General features: G+C 36.4%; 1 protein-coding gene across 2 annotated transcripts in view; it reads right to left on the reverse strand.

The window, feature by feature from the left end:
- The window catches only part of ZNF407 (zinc finger protein 407), a 333,572-nt gene that overhangs the window by 195,797 nt on the left and 112,775 nt on the right, over window positions 1-25,000 (reverse strand). For both annotated transcript variants that reach the window (XM_012571868.5, XM_072924461.1), the window contains one exon: window positions 7,025-7,099. In XM_012571868.5, coding sequence (XP_012427322.5) covers window positions 7,025-7,099 — 75 coding nt within the window. The remainder of the gene's footprint in view (window positions 1-7,024; window positions 7,100-25,000) is intronic.

A 25,000-nucleotide genomic window follows, 5' to 3' on the forward strand; every position in this document is an offset into this window, starting at 1 on the left:
GAAGCACACAGAGAAGACAAAGGGCAAAAAGTACAAGTTACACTGGGAAAAGTTTCATCTTAAGAAAAAAATTATCACAAGAACAAGCATTCACTGGAGCAACTTCCTCAGGGATATGGCAGAGTTCTCATCACTGCAGATTTTCAATATGTGATTGAACAGAGTGCTAGATGATCTCCTCTAGGTTCCCCTCCCCTATAAAGGTTGGACCAGATGACTTTTGGAGCTCCCTTCTTAAGCTGGCCTGTCCTATGACTCTACCCACCAGAGATCAGTACAGAGCACACCTTGCAGGCTCATATTGCAGTAGATTGTCTTCACAGTACAACAAGACCTCCATGTTTCTACATTTAAGTGTCAATCAACTTTTTTTTTTTTTTTTTTTTAATGTTATAGCACTGAGGAGGTGATTTTAGAATTGCATTCATGGTACTGTTCACTCCAGAACATGTTTGTCCAGCATTTTCTTTCCACCTTGAGGTGCTGAAACTTAAGCAAAAGTGGATAAATAAACATTTGTACTTAATAATTATGCAGCTGCTTTGGCTGCAGTAGTCCTGATGGCATCATAATTTGATGCAAGAATTAAGAATTATGCAAAAAGTTGAAAGTAAGCTTCTACCATCAGTCATATACAGCATTTGCCACAGAACTTCTGTTTTCACTTCCAAAGTTTACAAAATATTCCTCTTGATTCTTCAGAATGCATGGAAAATATTTCATTGCAGCATGGTCAAGAGATTATTCTCAATAAATATTTGTGTTGTATTATATAGACTGATCATGGTTAAAAGTCATGGTATCACCCCAGACGAGGAACGCTTCACATCTATAAATGTCACAACGTACAACCCTCAAAGCAGTGTAACATACACTGCAGAATTGTCTTGAGATGTCTCTTGCTACCAGTCCCACAAAGATAAAAAGGGATCTGGAGATATATTGCCATCCTAATCCTTACCCTCTTGGCCTACACACTTGCCTTACACAGTGGAAGCAGCAAGCTGGGACATGCAGCTGGAACAACTTACTTTTAGCCAACTGCATCAGAGGAGGGATCAGCTTGCAGCTTACAACTTTTTGGCTGGTGGCATGCAACAAGGAACTGTCCTTGGAAACAAACCATTGTGAAATAAAGTTGGCACTTTCAGCAGCTACCCACACTATCTTCCACAGATTCACCAAGAATGTTAGCATACACTTGCTAATTGAACTAATAACCTATGCTCTAGACAGCATTTGATTGCTTATGAATGTGAGATCATCATTTTTATCTTGTTATGATGCTTAAAATTAGCCAAAGGTGCTCACTGTGGGCAGCATGAATCCCATTAGGTACTCCCTCTCTTTTCTAACCATAGCAGCTAGCTTTCACAACAGGAACACTGTTGCTGACTACAGAAATTTCTAAAACATCTCACATACCTAGCAATTTAAAAAAACTTACTTCAGATTGCACTTCCTTCTGAACTAAACTCTAATATTGCCAGGATTTGATAAGAAGAACAAATAACATCTTTAACAGCCCTTCACTTATTTTTCTTTCTGAAAAGATGCTGAATTCATCACTTGTCTTTGTGATAGCAGTTTTCATATGTATAAATGTCTGCCTAGTCTTCATTTCTTTACAAAGCAAATGCATATGATGTGTGTACAGGCAACAGGCCATGAGGAAAGCTGTGAATTTTCAGTACATCTTCTACTTCCATTTCTACTTCTACATTTCTACTACCTGAGAAATCACAGGTGGCTTCCTTATGTTCCTTGGTCAGCCACAGACAGAGGGAAACACTCAGGCAGCAAATGATTATGGAGCCTGTACCTATGGAACCTGTTCCATACTCTGACATAGTATAGCACCAGACAAGAGCTGAGCACCAAAGAGAAATACTGCTTGCAAAAGTCAGATAAGCCTCCAAAACATGGAAAGCTGAGCATGCATCTCAGGCAAAACTTCAGCTCCCAAACACTGCTAAAGTTGAATCCTTCACAGAAACACATCCTCTCATCACAAACTTCCAAAGAGTAAATATTTCAAGAAAAAGCTACAAAGCTACAAACTTTTCCAAAGTATGATTACGTAACTGTCCAAGACCTTTTTAAAGCAAAATGCAGGAAATAATTAAGTATCCAGTTAACCTAGTAGTGTTGGATTTCAGTTGAAAACTTGAACCCATTTGCAAGAAGCAGTAAAAGGTGATGACAAAGCCAGAAGGCAAGACTGTGTATACCATCTATTACACATAGCCTCTTGTCCAGTGGATTCATGTGTACTGCCAGTGCCTCTAACTGGAAACCCTTCCGTGAGACAGCCACAGAACTCATTCCTTCAGAACACAAGCAGGTTATTACAAAATTATTACATACTAAACTTTACCCTCTTGGCCTGCACAGTTGACTTATGCAGTGGAAGCAGAAAGGTAAGATGTATGACTGAAACAACTTCCTTTCATATGGATGTATGGCATGTCACTCTGCGACTTTTGCCTCTTGTTTATCCAAAATTTGCTGTAACATCAAATTGGATCTTTTTACTTAGCAGGGGTAGCATTGCCCAAAACAGGCGTGTCAAATAGTTACTATCACAAATTTCTCTACTCAAAGAAAGAAAAATGCCTCAAAATAAGAATTAACAGTTAAGTTAAATAAAAGAGGGTTCTACTGATGCACTTGATACACTTCTAGTTTTATATTCAAAATGGAAATATCAGGACACAGCTGATTACAAGATAGTTTTCTCAATATTATACAGAACATCAACCCTGAGTTCATTTTTCTTGTCTACTTTTCTTTCAAACCTCAACAATCCCTTCCACTGACATACCTACAGCCTTGTCTATTTCAGGATATTTACATACTAGTAGAATTTAATATTCAAAAATTCAGATGGGTTTATGCAAGAACATGGAACAACTGGCACCTAGGAATTTCCTCTTTTTACTTCAAAGCGTAAAAAATACAAAAATTTTAGATGTTACATTCCAACATTATTTGACAAAGCATCTCAAACATATTTAGGTTGCTATTACACAGTAGTAGGTTGCTATTACACAGTATTTATCTACAGCTCTTGCTCTCAAGTTGAAATCACTGCACAGTTTTTTCAGTCAATCAAGATAATTTCAAAATCATATGATCTTCATATGTTACTAGCATTTTAACAATGATCCCATTCCTAAGGCACATGAAAATATCAGAACCTTCCAAAATCAAATATATACTTTAGTGACCTTTAGAGGAACTGTTTTATAATAGATACTCCAATTCAGTGACTGTTTGTGCTACCAGTAATTTTATTCATTCATATAAGAATGATTCTATTTTATTCAACGGGATTACTCATATGTAAAGTTATTTCAGAGGCAACTCATCATTTAAAGTAAATGGTAATTAAAGTATAAAGGTTTTTCTATGGCTTTTTCTTATGTAAAATAATTTTTAAACAGATATATCAGATAGAACTCTAGTTAAGAAAGTATAAACTATAAAATGTATATTTTACATTACTAATGGTGTCTAAAAAATCTTTAAAGAGTATTTATGTGTATTTTTCAGAAAAAAAAAATTCTAAATTCAGTTGTACTTAACAGTGGCAGAATTTATTCTCACTGATAAATGACTTAGTGAATTTATTTTTATTTTCTTGCTTATATTTTTATGTGTGTGCATGTGTATATCTTAATAGTGTAATGTCTCTTTGTTCTCTGTTCTGACACAATTTACAAGTAAAGTAATGATGCCACAGAAATTAGAACTTGGCACCATTAACATTACCAATGCACTCACCTTGTCCTCAACCACAATGTCTACTAGACACATAAAGGTGTAGCCAAAGATTTATCCTGCCAATAAGATATAGTTATAGGTCCCATGAAGATTACTGACAGTGAAGTACCAAATATGTACTGGCCTTGGACTTAGCAGATAACATGCCAGTTTTGAGTCACATTCAAGTTGACAATAAATCAGTATCACAGTTCCAATAATAGGAAAAAATACCTCAGAGGAATTCTTTCTGTTAAAACATTCCACTTTTGAGTTAGCTATTAAATAGTAATGATCATAATGGACTAGGCAGTAGGGGGTTTTTGTGTCTGAAATGTGCAGACATTTTACTACAAGTTTATTTTTTACAAACTGATGTAATTTTTAACTGCACAGTGTTTTCCCCTTAAATTAATTGTCTTTTTAAAAAAGGAAATAACCTAAATAAAGATGTTTTAGTAGTAATTTCATTATTAATTATACTAGTTTTCTGTACCTGCCTATGTAAACACCTTCACAGCCTCCATAACTCCTGCCTTTTGTGCACAAAAAAACCAGAATAGTGAAGGAAAGCTAGAGAGAGCAAGGTGCACAAGTTAAGTACTCCTTACTAAATTGTAAATGTATTTTTCTCTCCCTTTCAGAACCATCTCTATGCTTACCACCAGTAATTCCATTTTAAGAAGTTTGTTTAAAGGGCCTCAATTTGTCGGGGTGTATGGGTTAAAACCCTTTTTTTCAAGCACCCTTTTGAACTTCTTTTCAATTTTCTGTTTTTGATGATAGTCATGCTGACAACTTTTTTTGGTCCATCAAATTCTGTAGTACAATTACATGAATTTACTTTTAATAAATTACCATCTTTGCATATATCAGTCAAACCATGAAGACTAAACACTTGCAAATAAAATGCATTATTAATTTAATTGTCACAGCCTATTTAGCTAGCTTCTATTAGTATTTGCTATAATATGCAATGTATCAGAGGGCAGAATCAAATTCAAAACATAAAGAATAAACCAATTATATTGTCCTAGAGAAATTAAAAAATAGCAAGCTTGCAATATTATAATCAAGGCATTAATGTTTTACATAGGTAAGAAAACTACGTAACTTAATTTTTAATATGCTTATACCCAAAGTGATGGTTTAACATGCAGAAGAAGGATTTCTTCAGTTCCTAAAGCAGTTAAAAGGCAACAAACTTTCTCATAATAGGAGAGGAAAGGTGGAAAGGAAAGCAATGGTAGTTTGGTATTTACTGCAGTAGTTCACGTGGCTTAAACATCCCCCATCCCCAGTGAGGGACTGCTACTAGAAATTTATATCGTTGTTGTAGCTCGGCCACTACTGTTTGATGCTGCTCTACATTAAGCTGAAGTGCCACCTGAAAAGGTATTGTGGAAAAGAAATACTCAAAAGATGGATGAAGAAATGGCAAAAAAACAGGGCATGAAGTAATTCCAATTCCACCTGCCTACGCTGGAGGCAAAGCCTCCCCAGCCATGCCATCAGGCAGGCTCAGGCTGCAGCCCTCAGCAGGGCTCCTCTGCTCCTTGGGCAGCCAGAGCCTGTAGACATGCCACCCTCCTCCTCCTCCTCTTCCTCCTCCTCCTTGTGTCATGCTGGCCAGCCACCCAGAAAGCCTTGAAGGAATACAGTAAGAAATGCGGAAAATGACCACAGCTGAGCGCCCTTCAGAACAAAACACTCAAAGCAAAGCCAGCAACAGCTGATTTAGTTTATACTATCCTGCTTGTTTAGGAATTAATTTCAAGATGATCATCACTAAAATATGCCTCTCAGGCTAAGATACTATGTTTGGAAATCTATTGCATGTATCCTTTATTGAGCACATATTCACTAGGGTGATGCAAGTTAAATCTATGTTGTATTTATGATAAGTGTACAGTAAGTAACCCCTTGTAAAAGAATATATTGGCATTGAATGCTTCCAGTTATAAAATAAGCCACCATAGCAAACCACTTTTTGTAATTGTTGTGCTATGACAAGAGATAACCAACATAAACTTTATTATGATATCTGCTTTGATGAATTTGTAATTGTTTTTCAGTGCATCACTGTGTACTTTAGATTAAATAGAATATCTCAAAACTCTTGACTAATCACATGTTAGGAAAATTCTGGTTAAGCCCTTTGTAGAGGAAATCTCCTTAAAAATAAAAGCACTACCTAAATCAGTGCTTAATCAAACTAAGACATATATAGAGTGTTAATTTAAAACCCTACTCTTAGGTTCCTCCATGATTTAAGCATGACAAACTTGTGAGGAATGGATATAATTGACCACAATTTCCATTGTCTTTAACAAGAAATGAACATGGCTCAGAAAGAGCTTTGCTATGCTCTCCTACAGCTCCTATCATTTATTTTCCTCCTTTTTCATATCAATACCAGAAAATACTCTATTTATGAAAGCCTACCCCAGAAGAATGAGTTACAAGGCAGTAATACTTGAAACAGTATCAAGTATCCAGCAACGAACACCTCCATCTACCCAGGCTGAAAGAGAATATGTGATCTTTTGGCTATCCAAAACACATCAATTTTCTAGTTGGCCCAAAGATTCAATGAAACTGCAATAGCTAAGCCACAATGTGCCAAATAAATCTGAAGCAAAATCTGTTTATCTGCAAACACAGTGCCATTGAGTTTTAAAACGCAGTTATATTTTAAACCACATAAAAAAATAACCTGCTTGCAAACAAAGCTGGAGAATAAGTGGCTGTGTACAGATATAATAATAAACTAATTTATCTTAAAAATACTGAAAATGCAAAATCTTCCTTTCCTGACCAAGAACACTTGAGGAAACTTTCTTTTTGATTCCTCTGTGGCTTTGACTTCTTAGAAAGCAATTTTATAAACCTGTGAGCATCAAGGCCAGCAAGAACAGAACAAAAAAGGAAAAAAAAAAAAGAAAAAAAACACAAACATTTGATTTTGTACTGAGAGGCACAGTTACAACTATGTAAGTTTTAGGAAAGTAATACCACCCGTCAATAAAAAAATAAAAAAAAAGCCCAAAAAGGTGCAAATCCTACACCTTTTACATGGCATTTCTTTCTGCAGACATGTCATAAGTACCACAACATCAGGGCACTTAAAGATGTTGCATCTCTCTTGGAGTTGAAGTAAAAAATCCAGATGGCTTAATTGTGGGCAGGCTAAATATTCTAGAAAAGATCTCCACATACTGTATAAGATACAATGAAAAAGAATTTTAAAGCAGTTTACCTTTCTTTGGGGGTGCCAACTCCGTGTTTGCCCAGCAAATGAGTATTCAAATGCTTCTTCATCACAAATGCCACCCTGTCAAACAAAAAGCAAATGAGAAAGATCATTTTATTAAACTTTTTTTTTCTTTTTTTGAGCATGCACTTGAACACATTTCATTAAAGGCAGACCTTAAAAAAATCCCTCCTCTGCTAGGATGTGAATTAGATTGGGGAATCCATTCTGTAACAACAGACTTCCTTCATTTTGCAGTCCCCTGGCTTTTTAAATCCTAAGCATACGTCATTGGTCAAAGAATGGAAAACCTGTTTCTGCTTATCTTTGCAAACTAGAACATTTCACACATTATACTGATACTTTATTTTACCTAAAGAACATTGTCTGATGTTATGAAGTAATACAGTTTTAGTTACACCTTTGAATTTATTTAAGCCTTATGGGCCCATCCTGCAACCTTACTTCATACAGGTAGTTCCATTGTTTTTCATGAGAAACATGAAAAAACAGCAAGATAAGGTGCTTGAATCACTGCTTATGCCTGGTCAAACTTAATTGTATTAATTATTTAAAGAGATACACACAGAAAAAAATTAATAGCCTTAGTTATTTTATAGCTTCGTGAAAAAAAAAAAGGATGAAAAACGTGAAGCACATGTTCATGAATACACTATGAGCAGGAATATTGTTCAAAGTAGCAAGACATTCTTCAAAGCACCAACAGCAGCAACAGAATACATACTACCTGGCATCATGTTTCTACCAAACCAAACACAGATAATTTACTTTAGTTTTGGTGACATACATAATGAAACAGATAGAAGCCTATCAAGTACTATTCTTCTGCTGATAAGACCATAACATCAATTTAATTATGTCATGTGGCTGCTTCAAACAATTTAGATATCAGACTGAAGCTTTAAACTAAAATGGTTCTCTCAATAAGCAAAAATTTTACTGCTGCAACTTTCAGTGTGAAAAGGGCTTGCAAACATTTTTGTTAATTATGTATTACAGCTGTCCTTCATAAAGTTAATTACTAATAGCTGAAAGGCAATATACTCTATTTGCATATGTACATGAAAGGCATGACATATGCAAAAATATGATTTTAATTAGCATTCCATGATATGAAGGGCTACAAATCAAACTGGCGTGTTATAAGATTTTTAACATTAAACGCTGAATTCATCTGGACGTGTTTGCAGTAATGGACAATGGAAGGACTGTAAAACACCAGCACTATGGGGTATAAGAGCCACAAAAGCAAAGACGCAGTGCTTTTCCTTTACAATTATGTTAATTTAGCTTTTCTGTGTCTGATCTTCTTTGGGCACTTGCACATTATTACAGAGAATCTCTCTTGTGCATCCCTTAAGGTGTAAGAATATAATACTGTCTTATTTAAATGATATAAATTTCCTGATTTTTTACAAAAATACATTAAAAAAGTATCCTAAATACTTTTTCCTACCCAACTTATTACTATGGCATCATAACCATTACAACTGTGAATAATCTATTACACCATTACCATCATTATTATGCAAGTGTCATCAAAATTACTGTACATTAGAAAAATAATTGTAACAAAATAAAAAAAATGTATTCTAATAAAAGCATAAGGCATACTAAATGTACTGCCTTTGCTTTTCAACAGAAATAGTATTTCCACAAAGCTGCGGAAAGTACCAAACATATTTCCATTTAGTAATACCTGTATTTCCTGTTACAAACTTCCATTTTCACCCTTCTCTAAAAGAAAAATAAACTCATTGAAATTACTGTGAAAGGGCAATGTGCAATCAGGGTTGTAAAGGGATATTTTGCTATTTGCATGGAAAATAAAGATCCCAACCAGCTACACAATATTTGCAGGGAAACACTTTTTGGTTTCTGAGCCCGCTTAGTTAAAGCTTCCAAACAAAGACTCACCATTTCATACCACACAACTGCAGGGGGTACAGATAGACATACCTTTCTGCAAAATCAAAGACCTTGGTAATAACATGAAGTAATTAATCTCTCATTCTGTCTCCTCTCTGTTGTATCTATGTTCTAGCAACCATTTTGCTGCTGTTACACAGCACAGATAAAATGAACCCTGACTCAGTTCGGGTTTCAGCACCTGCTAACATTTTAAGCTTTTAATGTAAGGCCCAAAAGAGGAGCACAGAATGCCTCAGTGCAAGTCTGGAGCACTCTGCATAGCTCAGGGTCAGCTCTCCACCTTAGCGAATAAGCATAAATAAAATAAAATAAATAAAATAAATAAAAATAAAAGCAGAGTTGCTATTTTCATGAGAAATTGAGAACAAGATTAGAAAAAAAATACCAACAGAGACAAGCATTATTAAAACAAGAGGCAAAGCTTTTTACTAAATCCTGCAGGTGATTTTCAGAGAGGTGGTAGCAGTGTTTGCTGGCTTTACAAAAGAAACACAAAAATGTTTTCCATACATTCAGTAACTCTAGGTTTCGAAGCAATTAATGGTTTAGTAGTCAAAAAATAATGGTAAATCAGTTATTCCCAAGCTACTGCTAGAATAGACAAGACTTAGCCTTGGCCTTTTAAATTAATCTTAAGAGAAGTCTGACTGGCACCTATAAGTACTCATTGAGTGAATGCTTTCAAGATATATTGCACTGATATATCTTCAAATCAAAAGGCATTTGAAAAGCACCAATTCAGGCCTCACCAAATTTCTCATTTCTAGTTTTTAATTCCAGTGGACGTATAAACACTCAAATGCTAAAAGCTAACTAGTTTCAGAAGCGCATCAAAAGGGAGTAGAAAAAGCCTGTCATCAAACCAACTCTACTGTTTCAAATATGTGCAAACCAGGCCATACTAGAGGCCTGGAACCAGTTTTACAAACTCTAATCTGGAAAAATTCCTCCCCAGCCCACATGAAGACAAGAAGTCACAGTCCAGCTGCTCTCTTGCGGGTCAGGTCTCAACAGGCAGAAATGTCTAGCCTACACATCCATGTCATGGTCACTGGGAGCTCCCTTCATTTGGTAGGAAGACTACTAGAAGCTTCCTCTTAAAGTGAAACAATTTGAGTAGGCAGGATTCATTTTGCTGGCAGTAGCATTATGTTGGGTTAACTTTTTTCAGTGATTTTCAACTACCCTGGCTTCAAAACCAGCAATATCCTCAGTCATACGCTCTATGTTGAAACTACAGGATAAATTAAAGACAAGTTGAAAAATTACACAGAATTGTAGACTAGCATCTTCATTCCCTATAGACAACTTTTTGCACACAAATTATAAATAAAAATTACTTTACATCACACATACATAAGCACCTTTCCCAAAATAAGTTCACAGAATATTCTGGTTTCCTTTTAGAAGAGTTGTGGTTTGTAGAAACGTGACCATTTATATTCCATGGCAATCTTCAAACAGTATTTGGACTCTCTCAGAATGTCTGTAACTGATTTAGGAGCCTCTATAGACTTGTCTTCAGATAAAAGCACATTTTGAAGTACAAAAGAAACAAAGGGACTTCTAATTCTGGGAATAAAGAAACATATTGGACAATCTTTACTTCCACTTTTTATTCTAGCGTAATACAAATTTTTCAACATGTACAATGTTTATCTTCACAGTATGCAAGGAATAGGAATAATCTGTCATGTATTGTCTGTTTTCTATTTTCTCTGTGGGGAGAGAACTGTTCTCTGTGAAGTATCTTGCTTCGAGAGGGCAAAAGATTCTAAGTTTTATTACATTTTGAATCCATAATAGTTCTTTCTCTTTGAATAAGTACATCACTGGGTTAGTGAAAAGCCTAAAAAAAAACCCACCCAGAACCAAACACACACACACAAACCAAAACAAGCATTCTGGGCCATAAAGCCATGAAGCCTGTTATTTCCTGCATGTTTACCAAGTGCCTTGGCCTAGGAAGGAACTACATGTTACCTCTACCAGAAAGTCACTCAAAGCCATGGTGACAGACCAGTCATCTTCTAACTGCACATAACTGTTGAGGAGGGCCAGCACGGGAATTTATTTTTGTGGGACTCGACAAACAAGGTATCGAGCAGCTGAAGAGCAATTTTAAATCACTTCTCAGTGGATACATGGCTCTCTGCAATTGCTCTTGGAGAATTTATCTTACAGACAACAATGTTCAATGACAGCAGAAAAGTCCAGGAGAATAACAATGAATATCTAGCCCTTATTCATATTCTCAATATCCTTTACATCTCCTTTAAACTTCCAAGATCTCTTTATACACAAATTTAACTCTGAGAATACAGGTAAGCTAGTGCATAACCCAAGTACATAGGAGGTTTTCAAAAGCTGCTTGAGAGCCTTTAAAAAAACTAAAATCAAACCCATAAACAAATCCAAGAATTTAGTGCTTTGTTTGAGCATAAGTTTCAGCTACATAGAAAGCATAGAATGTTTTACCATTTTGGGTGAATCAGCTGGGAGATCTGAAAGCATCAAGGAATAATAAGAAATAGGATCTCAAACTTCTATATATCATCACAGAATACAATGAAATAATATATTATCCTGTTCACATCAGGTTTTGTTTTATGTGATCTGTGCTTGAATTTCTGTGGTTATATCTTCACATGAGGCAAGAAACCAGAAAATCAAGGCAAGCTTCACAGATGATGCTAAGAAGGGGGACCAGGACAATTTCAGGCAAGTAAATAACAGCTGTGGAATCTGTGGTTCTTTCCACATTAATGAAGCATACTTGTTCTTACTGTGTCTCAAAAACACTGGAAACCCTAAGTGTTGTAGCTGAATGTGTGGTTTACATGGAGCCATCCCAACAGGGGTCGCAACCAGCAGGAGAAATAAATAGTGCATTTTCTCAGAAATACCAGGACATCCATGTATTTCAGAACGTTCAATAAAACTTGTATATACAATTACAGATTTTTGCATGCACTTGAGTTGTGCGTGTTCTATCATAAGAGTAGAACTGCTCATATTCAAATAAGCACTTAGTCAAATAGTATTTCAACAGTGCAAATTAACTAAAAATGTTCAAGTTTTAAAATTCTCCAAATTATATAAAAAGTTGCTATCCAAATCTCATGTCTCCACCAGGATTTATTCAGCAGGTTAACTTCAGGACCAAGAGCACACAGGCAAACGCAGATCTGTCTAGAAAGAAATGGTTTTCTATGAACATGTAAGCTTTTCTTTCCATGCATCAAAAGTCTAAATTCCTGAGAATTTCTTCAAGTCCATCATTTTAGGATGTCTGCTGATTGTGAAGGGTCCAGACTGGGGCTCTGATAACTCTCTTGCATGACTGCGCGCAAGGGACTCAATTTAAAAGAAAGTATCTGGCAGGGCTGAGTCTGGTGTGGAAGATATCCAGTAGTCTGAAAGGCTTCATGCCCTTTGTGACAAGATGTCAGGTTCAAGTAAATATCTGGCAGGGCAAAGTCTAATGTAGAAAACATCCACATGTCTGAAAAACTTCATGGCCTCTATGACAGGACGTCAAGCCCTAGAACCCTGCATAGGAAAGATGGGGTTTTCTCCAGACTCATTTTGCAGCCAAATAAAGCTGGTCTTTACTTCCAAACAGAGGAGATGCTTATTCTTTGTAAGCTTAAAAAAAAAATCAATAACATTCTAAAAGGTTAACAAGTCATCACGCAGTCTGCGATGCTGAGAGTGCTGTGACACACTGCCTTCTACTCCCTGCTGACCCTATGTGTCAAAGAAGGATACAGCTGCTCTATGCTCCACCCTCACCAACACTGGTAATTAAACTGGGAAACAAAACATATCCATCCATCCACATCTTCAGGTGCGTGTAACTTGGCAGAATGGAAAATTCAAACCAAAGAAGGTAAATGAAGACATCTTCATCACTAACAAGACAAGAATTTAGATTACCGTGGAAAGATATCATGGTAGTTCATGGAACCTAAAGACCAACATAATTTTTGAATTTCTGAGAACTAATTTTGAACATAAATTTTGAATTTCTGCTTCAATTTTGCATGGTTTTTAGGGTGTTTGGGTTTTGGGGGGGGTCTTACAATTTTCCATGCTAAAATTGGGTATGTTTCTTAATTATTTATTAGCTTCTTTTCCATGGAGAAGTTTTGCCACTGAAATTTAAAACTCAATTATTTTCAATTGTTTTTTATGTTACTATGAAATCAGCAAACTACAACCTTTTCTTCTAAAAATACCTCACCTCTTTTTTACTGTTACTTGTAACAAGCTATCAATGAAACCAAGCTGCCCAAAAAATAAAGACAACTTTTATGATCATAACACCCTCACACAGCTAGCAGCCAAGGTAGACTTGAGTATTGCAGCAGCTACTGTTCCTGCCTTGCTTTGAACAGGATGACAGACAACAGGATTGTCAATGTGCTGTTCAATGACCTGCATCAATCTCAAGAATAATTTACTGCTATATCAGACAGATCATTATGGATGAGTTGCGCGCTATCAATCAATCAATCGACTGTGTTGTTCCTGCATATTCCTGCATCTATCAACCAGAAGAGAGAGACATCCCTCAACATATTCTTGTTGCTCTCTGCCACCAATCTGCTGTTCTCAAGATGGCAAAGAATTATTAGCCCCATGGCCATAAAGTAGTAGCAACTGGCACAATTATCTCCTCTTACATATTCTGGCAGAAGAGACTTGGGTACAAAGAAAGAGCAAACTAAATAAAACAGGAAACATCCTCTACTGTTCCACTTCAGCTTGTCTTGCCACCAGAAGTTGTTGAATTTTCTCACCATCCCCACTTATAAGAGATGTATGTTATAACATAAACCATCCAGGACAGAAATTTAGTCTGTTATTGCAAGGACTGTAAGGCAAAAAAAAAAAAAACAAAACAAAACAAAAAAATTCACTGGCAGTATTTTTATCATTTCCTCCCCCATGAGGAAGCACAGTTACCTGTGTGCCTCACCTTAAATTACTAAGTTACTTATTTTGTAACTGAAATCAAAAAGGTTTCCTGCAAGTTAGCTCAGGATCCATTCTGAACTTTTTTCGTTTGAAGGTATTGTGCAATGGTGTTTTATTTTAAATACAAAAAGTACCCTTCAATGACAGCTGCAGGACTAAGTCATGTCTAGCCAGTGATAATTATTATTAACATAAAAGTGGGTAGAAGCTTAAGAGTGGAACTGTGAACTTTTGTATTTGAAGACACAATAGCAAGTGTTAACTGTAAGTAAACAAATGACACTCTGCTTTTATTTCCTTGAGGAGCAAACTTAAAACAGCTAAACAGTGGCAAAAAAGTCAGGTGTTCCCTCTGTCAGAAAATCACCTTACAAATATATGAGAAAATTAGCACCACTACAAGAAATGTTTGTTTCAATATTCAGAGAAGTTAATGAATGGTAAGTGATAATGGTAGACAGCAGCAGTATGTAATTAGATTTCTAAACACATCTTACCAAATCACTTCTAAGCTAAAAGAATCACATGTTCTATTAATTTTCATTGGTTATTGAGCATCTGTAACTGTCACCTCTAACAGGTGTTTGGTAATCTAACAGCTGCACAAAGTACTAAAAAAAAAAAAAGAAAGAAATAGACAGAAGCACAATGTGCTTTCTCTAGCATTGCTACATTGCTATCAGCCTCTCAAGTCTACCACAATGCAGAACCCTTTTTCCTAAAGTCTGAAATGCAACCCTAGGTTTGGTGTTGGGAGTGCCTTGCATTTAAGAGATTAATACAAACGTCCAAAACCAGGACATCACCAGAAAATACACTTGCCATGCTACATGGGGCTGCAGAAATATTTTAAACATAAATGAACGTTTACATCTTTAAGCATTGTGACCCCGAACAGTGCTTTAGCAACCTTGCAACCAAGACACAGCTTATATATTTTCTTTTTTCGTTATTTGTATATCCAACATTCTCATAAATCTGATTCCTCCCTTATCCATTCTTTCCACTCTCTTCAGGTACTAGCTTGTCTTCCTGCTCATGACTGAGTCCATTTCCTAGCATGCTTAGGACTTCAGATAAAGAATTTGATGTAGTAGGCATCAGTTCCACATATCATCTTTTAGCATCTGGAAAGCAACAGCAGGATAAACAGGCTAATATTTGAAGGCAGAAAGTGTCCAAAGTAGATTCAATATTTTGGGTGCGCTAGGTGAACCACATCTCTAGGTTGCCCTGAGAGGAGTTTTTAAATACTGGACTTTCCAAAACAGTTTGCAAAGAACTTCCTAGTGATTCCAATGAGCAAAGTCAGTGCCTTTTGAAAGTGCAAGAAACAGACTACCTCAAAATAAGGATGTTCCAATGACTTTCTACTTAAAAGTAGAATTGATAGAGCCAAACAAATATATTTAATATCTTGCTATTCCTAAATGAAAAGTCACTTTTGATATAGCTTCTTCCTGACGGCTCAGAAATCGCACTGCAGATTGAATTACCAGGTTTATGCAGAGCTTCTAGAAGAAGAGCTATCTTGAGAATGAAATTCTCCTCATCAAAAGAATCTACTATTGCCTGTCTTTAAAGAAAATCAAAACAAATCTAAAGATAGTTGATTTGTTGACTAGAAAACACATAAGGCCTGCAGTAGCAGTGCCACATACATAACTCAGTCAATTCTGCTGCTACAGTGCCTGTGGTCTTTTGCAAAGTTGAGAGGTACCAAGAAAGGAATGTGATGAATAAATTGGTCACTATCTGATGACTGAACTGCTCAGAAGTCATACACAATCAGAAGACACACACAATTTTTATTGACAATTTCCCCACAATTTGAAATGTTGCTGGTGATAGATGGTGGCTGGAGCAAAGACTCTGCAGTCTGCTTGATCTGTGAGAGTAGTGAGAATGTTGCCCTAGGTCTTTGCCTGACATAGAAAAGCAAGTGCTGGTTGATTTGTTTATTCCCAAGACATCAGCTCAGCTGTAAAACACATCCTTTTGCCTTACATCCAGGCATTCCACAAGACTGTTTGACTGCAGGTAGAAAGCAAAATACTTCAGAATATCTTTTTGCCAAAGTAGCTGCATAAAAATAGTAAATCCATGACAGCAAGACCTAGTCTGTAGCCATCAGTAATACCATCCACATGCATGAACCTTTAACAACAGGCTGGTCAAATCAGAACTGACTGGCTCCAGCCAAAGAAAGCAAAAGGCTATCATGTGGACCAGACCAGTTTCAGTCCACAAAAAATGCTTCTCATATTTGTATCCCCATAGATATGTTTAAAGCTGGTTTCATCTTTCCTTGTGCAAGGGCTCTTGGGCCTGGCCATTGCTGCCTCAAGGACTAAGAATCACCTAAGACTGTGGCATCAGGCCAACCTAACACTTCACAAGCATGTCTGATTAATGTTTGATTTTTCTTTGTTGGATAACATCTTTGTTATAACCTGAGCATAAGTAAAAGCTCAGAGCTTTCATTTTCGACTGGCTTCTCAGTCTCTCCAGATATTCCCATTACAGTCATACCCAGCTCTTCCCGAAAGTGGAGTGTTTCAACAACTTCCTCCTACCACTGAAGAAGGAGGGTGACTGAAGAAAGTAACAGCATCTCTCAGAGCATATCATGATATGCAGACCAGACAGACTGTTACGCAGTACAGACCTACAAAACTCTCTCAAATTATGGCACTGATTGTAGAGGATGCAGATGATATGAAGAGCAGAACAGAAGTCTATCCAAGTAAGAATTCCAGGTGTAACAGTGGTGTTACTCCACTTATCCTATAAAAAAACTGCTAACACCTCTCATCACTTCAGTCACATACTTAACAGGGGAATCACTGAAGCTGCCAAGCACAGTCTGGTGTTTCTCAGGTTTTCTTGTGATGGCCAGCAGGAGTAATTTCAGAAATCCAAGGCCAGGACTGAAAGGATTAAGAATACTCGCCTGAGATATAAGTGTTATTAAAACAATAAAGACACCAAAAAAAATTCTGACTTAATTTAGATGGATGTTTTACACACACACACACACACACACACACACACACACACACAGAATCAGCACACATTTCTGCAGTCTGGTATGGATGTTGCATGCTCTTGGTATGAAGACTGCCATCAGTCTGGAAAAACCAACCATTCTGCAATATAGATCAGACAAATCAGTACAGTCATAAAGATGATATCTGTGACACAGCAGAAGATGTTCTCTGGCAAAGATTACTCCAATTCCAGCCAGCATCTGAGATTAACTCTGACCATTTCTGGCCACAAATCAAACATGAGAGATATAGGAACTACATAGGTGCCCAATGGAATTGAGGAAAAAACATCTTTGATCTCAAGGGCCTGGAAAAACCTACATACACATGCTGAGTGTACCTATGAACAAAAAGGTGAAGGAGAAATCACTGTGGTTTCAAATAAAAGCTTATGGTATGTTATCTAAAAGAGAAGAAGAATTTACAAACTACCCAAAAAGATGCAATAAAAGAAATGTATATTGCTAACAGGAAAAATTACAGAACTTCAGTCTTATATACAAAGTGACAGCCTGGTCCTATAAAGAAACATAAACCATGTCTAAAAAAAAATATTATTTTTTTAGTATCTTCCAGAAATTAAGTTTCAATTAAAGAGGTTTTCCTTCTTAATCCATGATGTCATTGCAATCACAGTCCCACAAAGCCTCATCTCATGTGCCAGCACAAAATTATGGGATTCTACAGGTCCATTTCAGTAGGAGGGGAACCGGGTGGCACAGGTGACACGGGTGCCAATGCACACTGTGGTACTCTATTTTATTCAGTATTGCATCACATTTTGATTTCCATGAATGAGTTCCTGTTAGAGCACTAGAATTTAACATACTCACAACTGACATGTCCAAATGACCACCTGAATTCTCCATATTTCCTGGAGGTCACTTACAGCTGTGGAACAGAGCATGCAAGCACCGACATGCAATTCTCTGCTTAGCTTTGTAACAAGATGCAAGTAAAATGGCTCCACATTGGAGTCAACACATTCCCCACTGTTTAACCCCTGACATCCACGGGCCTTGCTGCAGGGATGAGCTGCACCAGGACAGTTTGCAGCTGAGAAAGGCCTCAACTTTTAGGTAGTTTGAAAATATTCTGCAAAGATTAAATATATACAAAATGCTTTCACATTCTATATTAACAGAAATAAGCAAACAAAAAAAAAAAAACAAAACAAACCAACAAATTAAAAGGCTGTTCCATTTCTCTACAATTTCTCAGATTAGCAGAACTCCTCTCAAAAAACCCCATTATTTATTACATGCAATATCTGTACCTGGATAGACACAGAGACAGAAATAGTCTGATCACTGTGCAACTTTTATAATACTGAGTAGCAGGCAATGTTATGTACAACACATAGCTGAATGGATGGATGGAATGGATTTTATAAAGGAGTAACAAACAAAATAGTCCAAAATATTAACTGATAAACACATGCTGGGGTGGAAACAACCTATTATAAAATTACTGTAAAGACCCTCAAACTGTTCAAGGGAGAAAAAAGTCCAATTTTCCACATAACCTGAGAGCACAGAGCTTTCTGATTATAAGATCCAAGGAACCTGTAAACCCAAGGCTCTAATTTTCTTATGGCGACTGCGTAATATTTTGCAAAGTAAAATTGACTGAGATGGAAGCTATTTTGCATGGTACAGTGGCAATGGCTAACAAATGAGAGTTTTGTGGGCTGAATGTTAGTCCCCTGCCTCATCTGCCACCCCTAATGACAGCAGCCACCTGCTGTTTTATTGTCACAGCTGGAGCCGGTTCACACTCCTTGGTGCTGAGCTCTGCCCATGAGCGCCAAGCTCTCGCCTCGCCTCATTACTTTGATGAACTTTTTATGGTCAGCACCCATGAAGACCTCATCTAGGACTATACAACCTAGATCGGCTTCAGGGAGTGCTTCCAGCTAGCATGAGGTGATAATGCACAGTGACACCATGGCTGCTACTGCCTGTCACTTAGGCACTTCTGGCTCTACAGGGCCCTCAACAGGTAAAATGCTATGAAATTCTCTTTTATAACCAAGTTCACTCCCTTTATTTTCACATTGCAATATAGAGATATCATATCCTGCTACCAACATTTAGCTTTTCAAAGATAGATATTACAAGAAAAAAACATATCATGCTGTTTATTGCATATAACTACAGACAAAAAAATCTCTACATTCCTTGAATATAACCCTGTTGCCTTCCTAAAAAAAAAAAAGAAAGCAAGCATGAAAACCATATTACTACTTGATTAACACCACCAAATAGGGGGAAAAAATAATTACATGTATATTGCAAAAAGATCATTTTAACTTAAGAGCAAAAAGCACAGAAACAAAAGTTAAGTCAGTCAAATCAAATTATTAAGCAAATTAATTCACAGCGGAGAATGATACATGTTACTTCCCTCTCACCTAAAAAAAACCCCACACTTAAACATCTGTTAGATATGATATTTTCTGAAATCCAGATAACAATAAAGCAAAGCTTTTTACATCTTTTTTTCTTAATCTGAACAGTTCGTTACTATTTTCTCCTAATTTAAAAGCAAATAGAATCATCCTTTGCTTTTCAATTTTTTTTTATACTAACAAACATTCCGAATCTCCTGAGCCTGTATACAATTTTAAACTTCATCAGAAATTCTTTAATTGACGTATTTAGAGCAAAATATTTTATGCTTGATCACTGAAATTTAACCCCAGGTTTACTTTCAGCAGCAGAATAATTATTTTGGTGTCAAAAAAGCTTTACATTTGCCCATATTTACATATATCATTAAGATTAATATATGTGCTATTAATAATAATTTCATTAACATTCTGAAATCATCAAATAACATTTTGACTTTTGAATGGCTGTAGGCTATTATAAGCCTAAAAACCAGAACATTTTCAGTATTCATTGTGTAGCAATCCAGCTGATCAGTTTTGACAAATTCATGCAATGTTATAAGCCATTAAACTTCATTTAGTTTCACTTTAAAATTCCACCTAAAAATAAAAATCAACTATCTTTTTTTGTACAGACAATATGATTTCTAGCAGTTAGCAGCTCTTAGGATCCTCAAAAAAGAAACTGAGGTTTTATTTCTTTTTTTGAAATGTTTTAAAATTAATCAAGGAGTTTTTGAAATATTATTTTTGAGACCACTGACCTAGTCAGAGTTGAAAATCTCTAATATGTTACAGTGCAATTGAGCTCCTCTTGACAAGGGACAGTGCTGCAGAGACACTGTGCTTCACATCAGACCCCTACAAGAAATGGATACCTGAAAATGTGCTGCTGGCTACAGGTTATGTCTGCTGCATTTCAGAGAATTTACATATGCCCTTCTTTATGAGTGCTCTTAAAGTTTCACCTAAACTGCAGTTGAATGATAGAAGAAAATAATGATGTAACAAAGATTTCTATTCTGCTAAAAGCTGAACACCCCCCAGACAGTCCTGAAGTATTAAAGAGACCATAAGAACACACAGAACCTTGCATAATGAGGGCCTAAAACATATGATCAGTCCCAAATATCAACAATGCAAATTTCTCTCCCACTACAGTTTCTGAAAGCGCTTGTCCTCTGCACAAGTTCAAGAGAACTTCTTGTGAAATACAGTAACAGACAGATCACATCCTTCAGAGAATCCAACAACAGAAGAGAAAATTGCTTTTAGAAGAAAAAGGAATTCCTTTCCTTTGACTAGATCACATATTTGTCAAGTGCATAATTTGTAGGACTCATTTCTTACCCTTAAAAATAAAACATCAAAAATGCAGCTTTACTAGTGCAGGGTAGATATTATGAAATGGACAAACTGCCTCGGTGGAACAATTAAAGGTTTCAACAGAACAATCTCCTAAATGGTGACAGTAATTAAATAACAATAGCTGAAAGTTTTATTCCTTTTTCATTTGTTTTTTAACCAGAAGTATGTTGGCAGTGGTATGTCTATTGCATGCTTTGTGACATAGCACACTTAATAATTTTTAAAGTTTCAAGCTTCTTTTTTATCAGTCACTAATTCATAAAGAAAATGCTCCAAAACAACAAGTAGCTAAGTATTTATTGCCCTGTTATAAGGGAATTTGTTAAAGGATGCATACGTATTCAGACTACATATATTTGCTTATTGTCTTACAAGCAGGTAGCCTACATACACATATAAATATTTGGAAATACTTTTCCTTTGCAACACTGATTTGCCTTGGCATTATGACTGTGTTTTAGACTTGTACTCTAAAATATAACTTCAATTTACCCAGCACTTACAGTTCACTGGTCTGTAATTCTAATATCCCTCTATTTTCCACCAATTTTAATTTTAGTCGCTGTTATTTAAAGTTCATTTTCCATGCCCTTTCAATTGTGATTTTTTTTTCAATGTGACAGCAAACCTCAGTGTCATTTCTGATGGTGACTTTCACCGGAATACAAAGGAGCCAAACTTTCTAAAAGAGAAGTTATAAAAACTTATGAGACAATAACCAGGTGCGGTCAGGATAATGATGAGCTGCATGTGAACAGACAGTCTGGAGGTGATGGGATTTGTATCCAATTACTAATCCTCTGAGCTATTCAGCCCCCTGAACAATAAATTTCTATAAGCTGATCCCTTAACCATCACCAGCTGGTCATGCTACTGCTTTCCAACATTGATGACAATAAGGGAAACACCTTGCACTTTCTATTTACATCTCCACAATAACGATGCTCATGTTGCAAAGTCCTCAGACCTCTTTTCTCATCTAATGGATCCTACAAAAACAGGAATAGGCATATAAAATTATTTGGCTTAACGTAAATATACTGTCTTCTCTACTTACTCCAAGCACATAAAGAAGATTTCAGTGTACATATTTTCCTAGCATTGAATAGAAATAAATGTCAATCCTAAAAAAATGGCAAAACTTCTACGCCTGCTGTTAAAGAAAAGGGTATCTGTATGAAGGACATCAGAGACATTGTTGAGGAACTGCTCACTCTTTAAAAAAATATTACCTCTGTAATACTGCCAGTGTCAGGCTGGGCAATTAGCCAATTAAGTGTGAATAAGAACTGCCAAGAAACTATTTTATTTTAGCCTCAGAATATTTGTGTATCTGTGAGCTGGTATGTTTGTGTTCATGCATCAGCGGAATCTGGTTGTTCATGCCAGGTTTTCTTATCACACTCTTCTGCCTCTTTGAACCTGCACATTCCTGCAATACAAAATGGACAAGTGTCTGCTGATAATGTCAACATATTTAGGTTCACAAGGAGAGATTTTGTATAACTAGATTTAAAGTAGTCTTTGTATTCATTACCTGACCCTGTCTGCTTACTCAAGGTTAGAAGAGTGGAAGAATCCAATATTGCAAGCTCCTCTAGGAGACGTTAAAAGACAACAGGTGTGGAAGAAATTAGCATCGATTACAAGATCCCTGGCCAAACACTCTCCTAAGAAATCCCATTTTTATATGTCATCAGAAGGAAATTCTCTCTTCTCAGTGCAGACTGGATTCAATGGGGTGCTGAAAGCATCTTGTTATTTCCTTAATTTAGATCTCATCGTGCTTTAGACTCCTATACATCCATTTAAGAACATCCACTTGGAAATACGAGTACAAAATATATCTCAAGCACTCTGACTAGGGCTACAGCATAGAAAGCCTGAAGAGATAACCAGATTTTTATTATTTTCTATTTTTTTGCATTTTTCTTTTTTTTTTTAATTTTTTTCAGGAAGGGAAGTGGGAAAGATGGTGTGCAGACCTACCAACTGGTAGCCTTTATCTTAATCCAATCACAAAAATCAACAAATCATTCTAAATATGGATCCTGCAACAGTTGTGTTACAGTTATTCAAAATTAAAACCAATGCAAAAAAGATATGCACAATTTACAAATCAAAACTGAGCAGTCTCAAGTACAAACAGAAGTATGAAAAACCCTTTCACAACATTTCAGAACACAGATATTACCTGGCATTGAAGCTACCTTCTTGAATACCTATTAGAGAATTTCACATATCTTAACAGTACTGACAACTCATTCAGAATTTACCATCGCTTACACTAAAACACATCCTACTTTTCACGATGTGTTTAAACAGCCTTGATGAAAATGAGTAATGTTGCAAAATTGTGAGTATGTTTACTTACTTATTTTAAGGCCAGTCAAAGTAATTACCCAATATTGCTGCCTCTAATCAGGGATTACGGAGGAAGGATGGGTTCGAGTTAGTAAAAATGTCACTGATCGCAAAATCACAGAATATGCTGAGTTGGAAAGGATCCTAAAAGCCTTCAAACTCACAGTCTCTTTCATCACATGACATAAATGAAGTTGTGTGAGTGACAACCATTATTACACAAGGATTCACAGCCAAGCCTACTATTTTCCTAATAAATCTCACCAGTCTGGAAAAGAACACTATGCTAGCTACAGCACAAGTTAACCTCTGGATTGGTCAGAACATGCTACAATTGCTGTGCCTAAGGGTGAGGCTGGTACACCACTACACCATGACACACTGAAGATTCAGCTAACTGGATTTTCCACGACCCCAGTAACTGCACTGTGGAGAAACCTCCCTGCAGGAGGGCCAACCTTACTGCTCAAGAACCCCACCCAAAAAGAACTGGTTTTCCCTCAATGCTATCAACTTTTCCATGGATCCCCCCAGCTGGAGATGTTTAGAAATGGCACACATCAGGGCCTTATTCTTCCCTCCTCTGGGCCATAACCATGAACAGAGAGGGAACCAACATACCCTACACATCTTTGCCCTTGTTTTTCATACACTCCATGGCAAAGGGAAAGAATGGCTAGCAGGCAGTAATTGACAGAAGTGAATAAGCAAATTCTTTTGTGTATTTTTCAGGTTAAACAGAATTCCCTTTTTCAGCATTCTTCTTATGTTTTGCTATGTACATCTGTAGCTCTTACATTTCAGTCGCCAAAGAATTGTGTTTTTTCTTATCACTTTGGTAAGCACAAACAGAGCATTTCTTCTTACCTTTTTGTGGATGAATCACTAAAAATCATATCATTAAGCATTCAGAAATTGTTTTTCACTCCAGCAACAAGACAAATTAAACTGAAAATATTATTTTTAAATTATTTTAAAATTTAAATTTTTTTTGTTTCCAATGTATCTCTAAATCAATGCAAGCGTACTTCCTTCCAAAAAGAGAGCAAACAAGTGTAGGTTTCACTACAGTACATATCATCTAGATAACAAGGTCCAATCATAACGTATTTATCACAATCTAGCATTTGGCTTCTATATGATGTCCACAGGCACTTGTAGTGATAGCTGTCAAACTGCATTCTTTTTCTGGCATAAAAGAGCATAACAACAAGGACAAGCAATGGAGTGCATTACAGAGTAACAGCACAGTCTGGAATTTAGCCCATAGTAAAGAAACAGTCAAATTCATTATCAACCTGAATGACAGAGGCTCCTGCACACAGGGGTAGAATATTTCAGAAGTTACTAAGGCTTCTTTCTGCTAAAGATGTTAAAAAGTGTTTAGTAATAGGGTACCATTTTCCTCTCCTTTCCTTTTCACCATAGCAGGTATCAGAAAATCTTGGTTAAACTATGCATGTTTCTTTAGAAGAAGGTCTAAAAGGGCATGATCCACCCTGCCCAAATTTCAACTGCTTGTTCCAACAGTATATGGTCCACCAGCCAATAAGTAAATCAAACTACTTGTGCTTAAATTGGAGGTTCATCTCTCCTTGACAGGCAAATGTCAGAGCTCATGCATCATTCAGAAATGTCTTGGGTTATTAACAGTGCAGAGAAGTCCTATCCTTTACAACATTTCTGAAGAATAGAGGTGATAATTGGAAAAAAACATACTAAGATCTACCTGTCTTTCTTAGGTCTCATTTTCCTTCATTTTTTTTTAATAGATCCTTAAACGTATTTATTAGTCAAGTTCCTGACAAATGGCTGTTTCCCCACCCTTAACTTCTGTGGTGAACGCTGAACAGGTAAAAAAGATATAGTCCT

This window comes from Taeniopygia guttata, chromosome 2 (assembly GCF_048771995.1).
Source record: "Taeniopygia guttata chromosome 2, bTaeGut7.mat, whole genome shotgun sequence".
NCBI lineage: Eukaryota > Metazoa > Chordata > Aves > Passeriformes > Estrildidae > Taeniopygia > Taeniopygia guttata.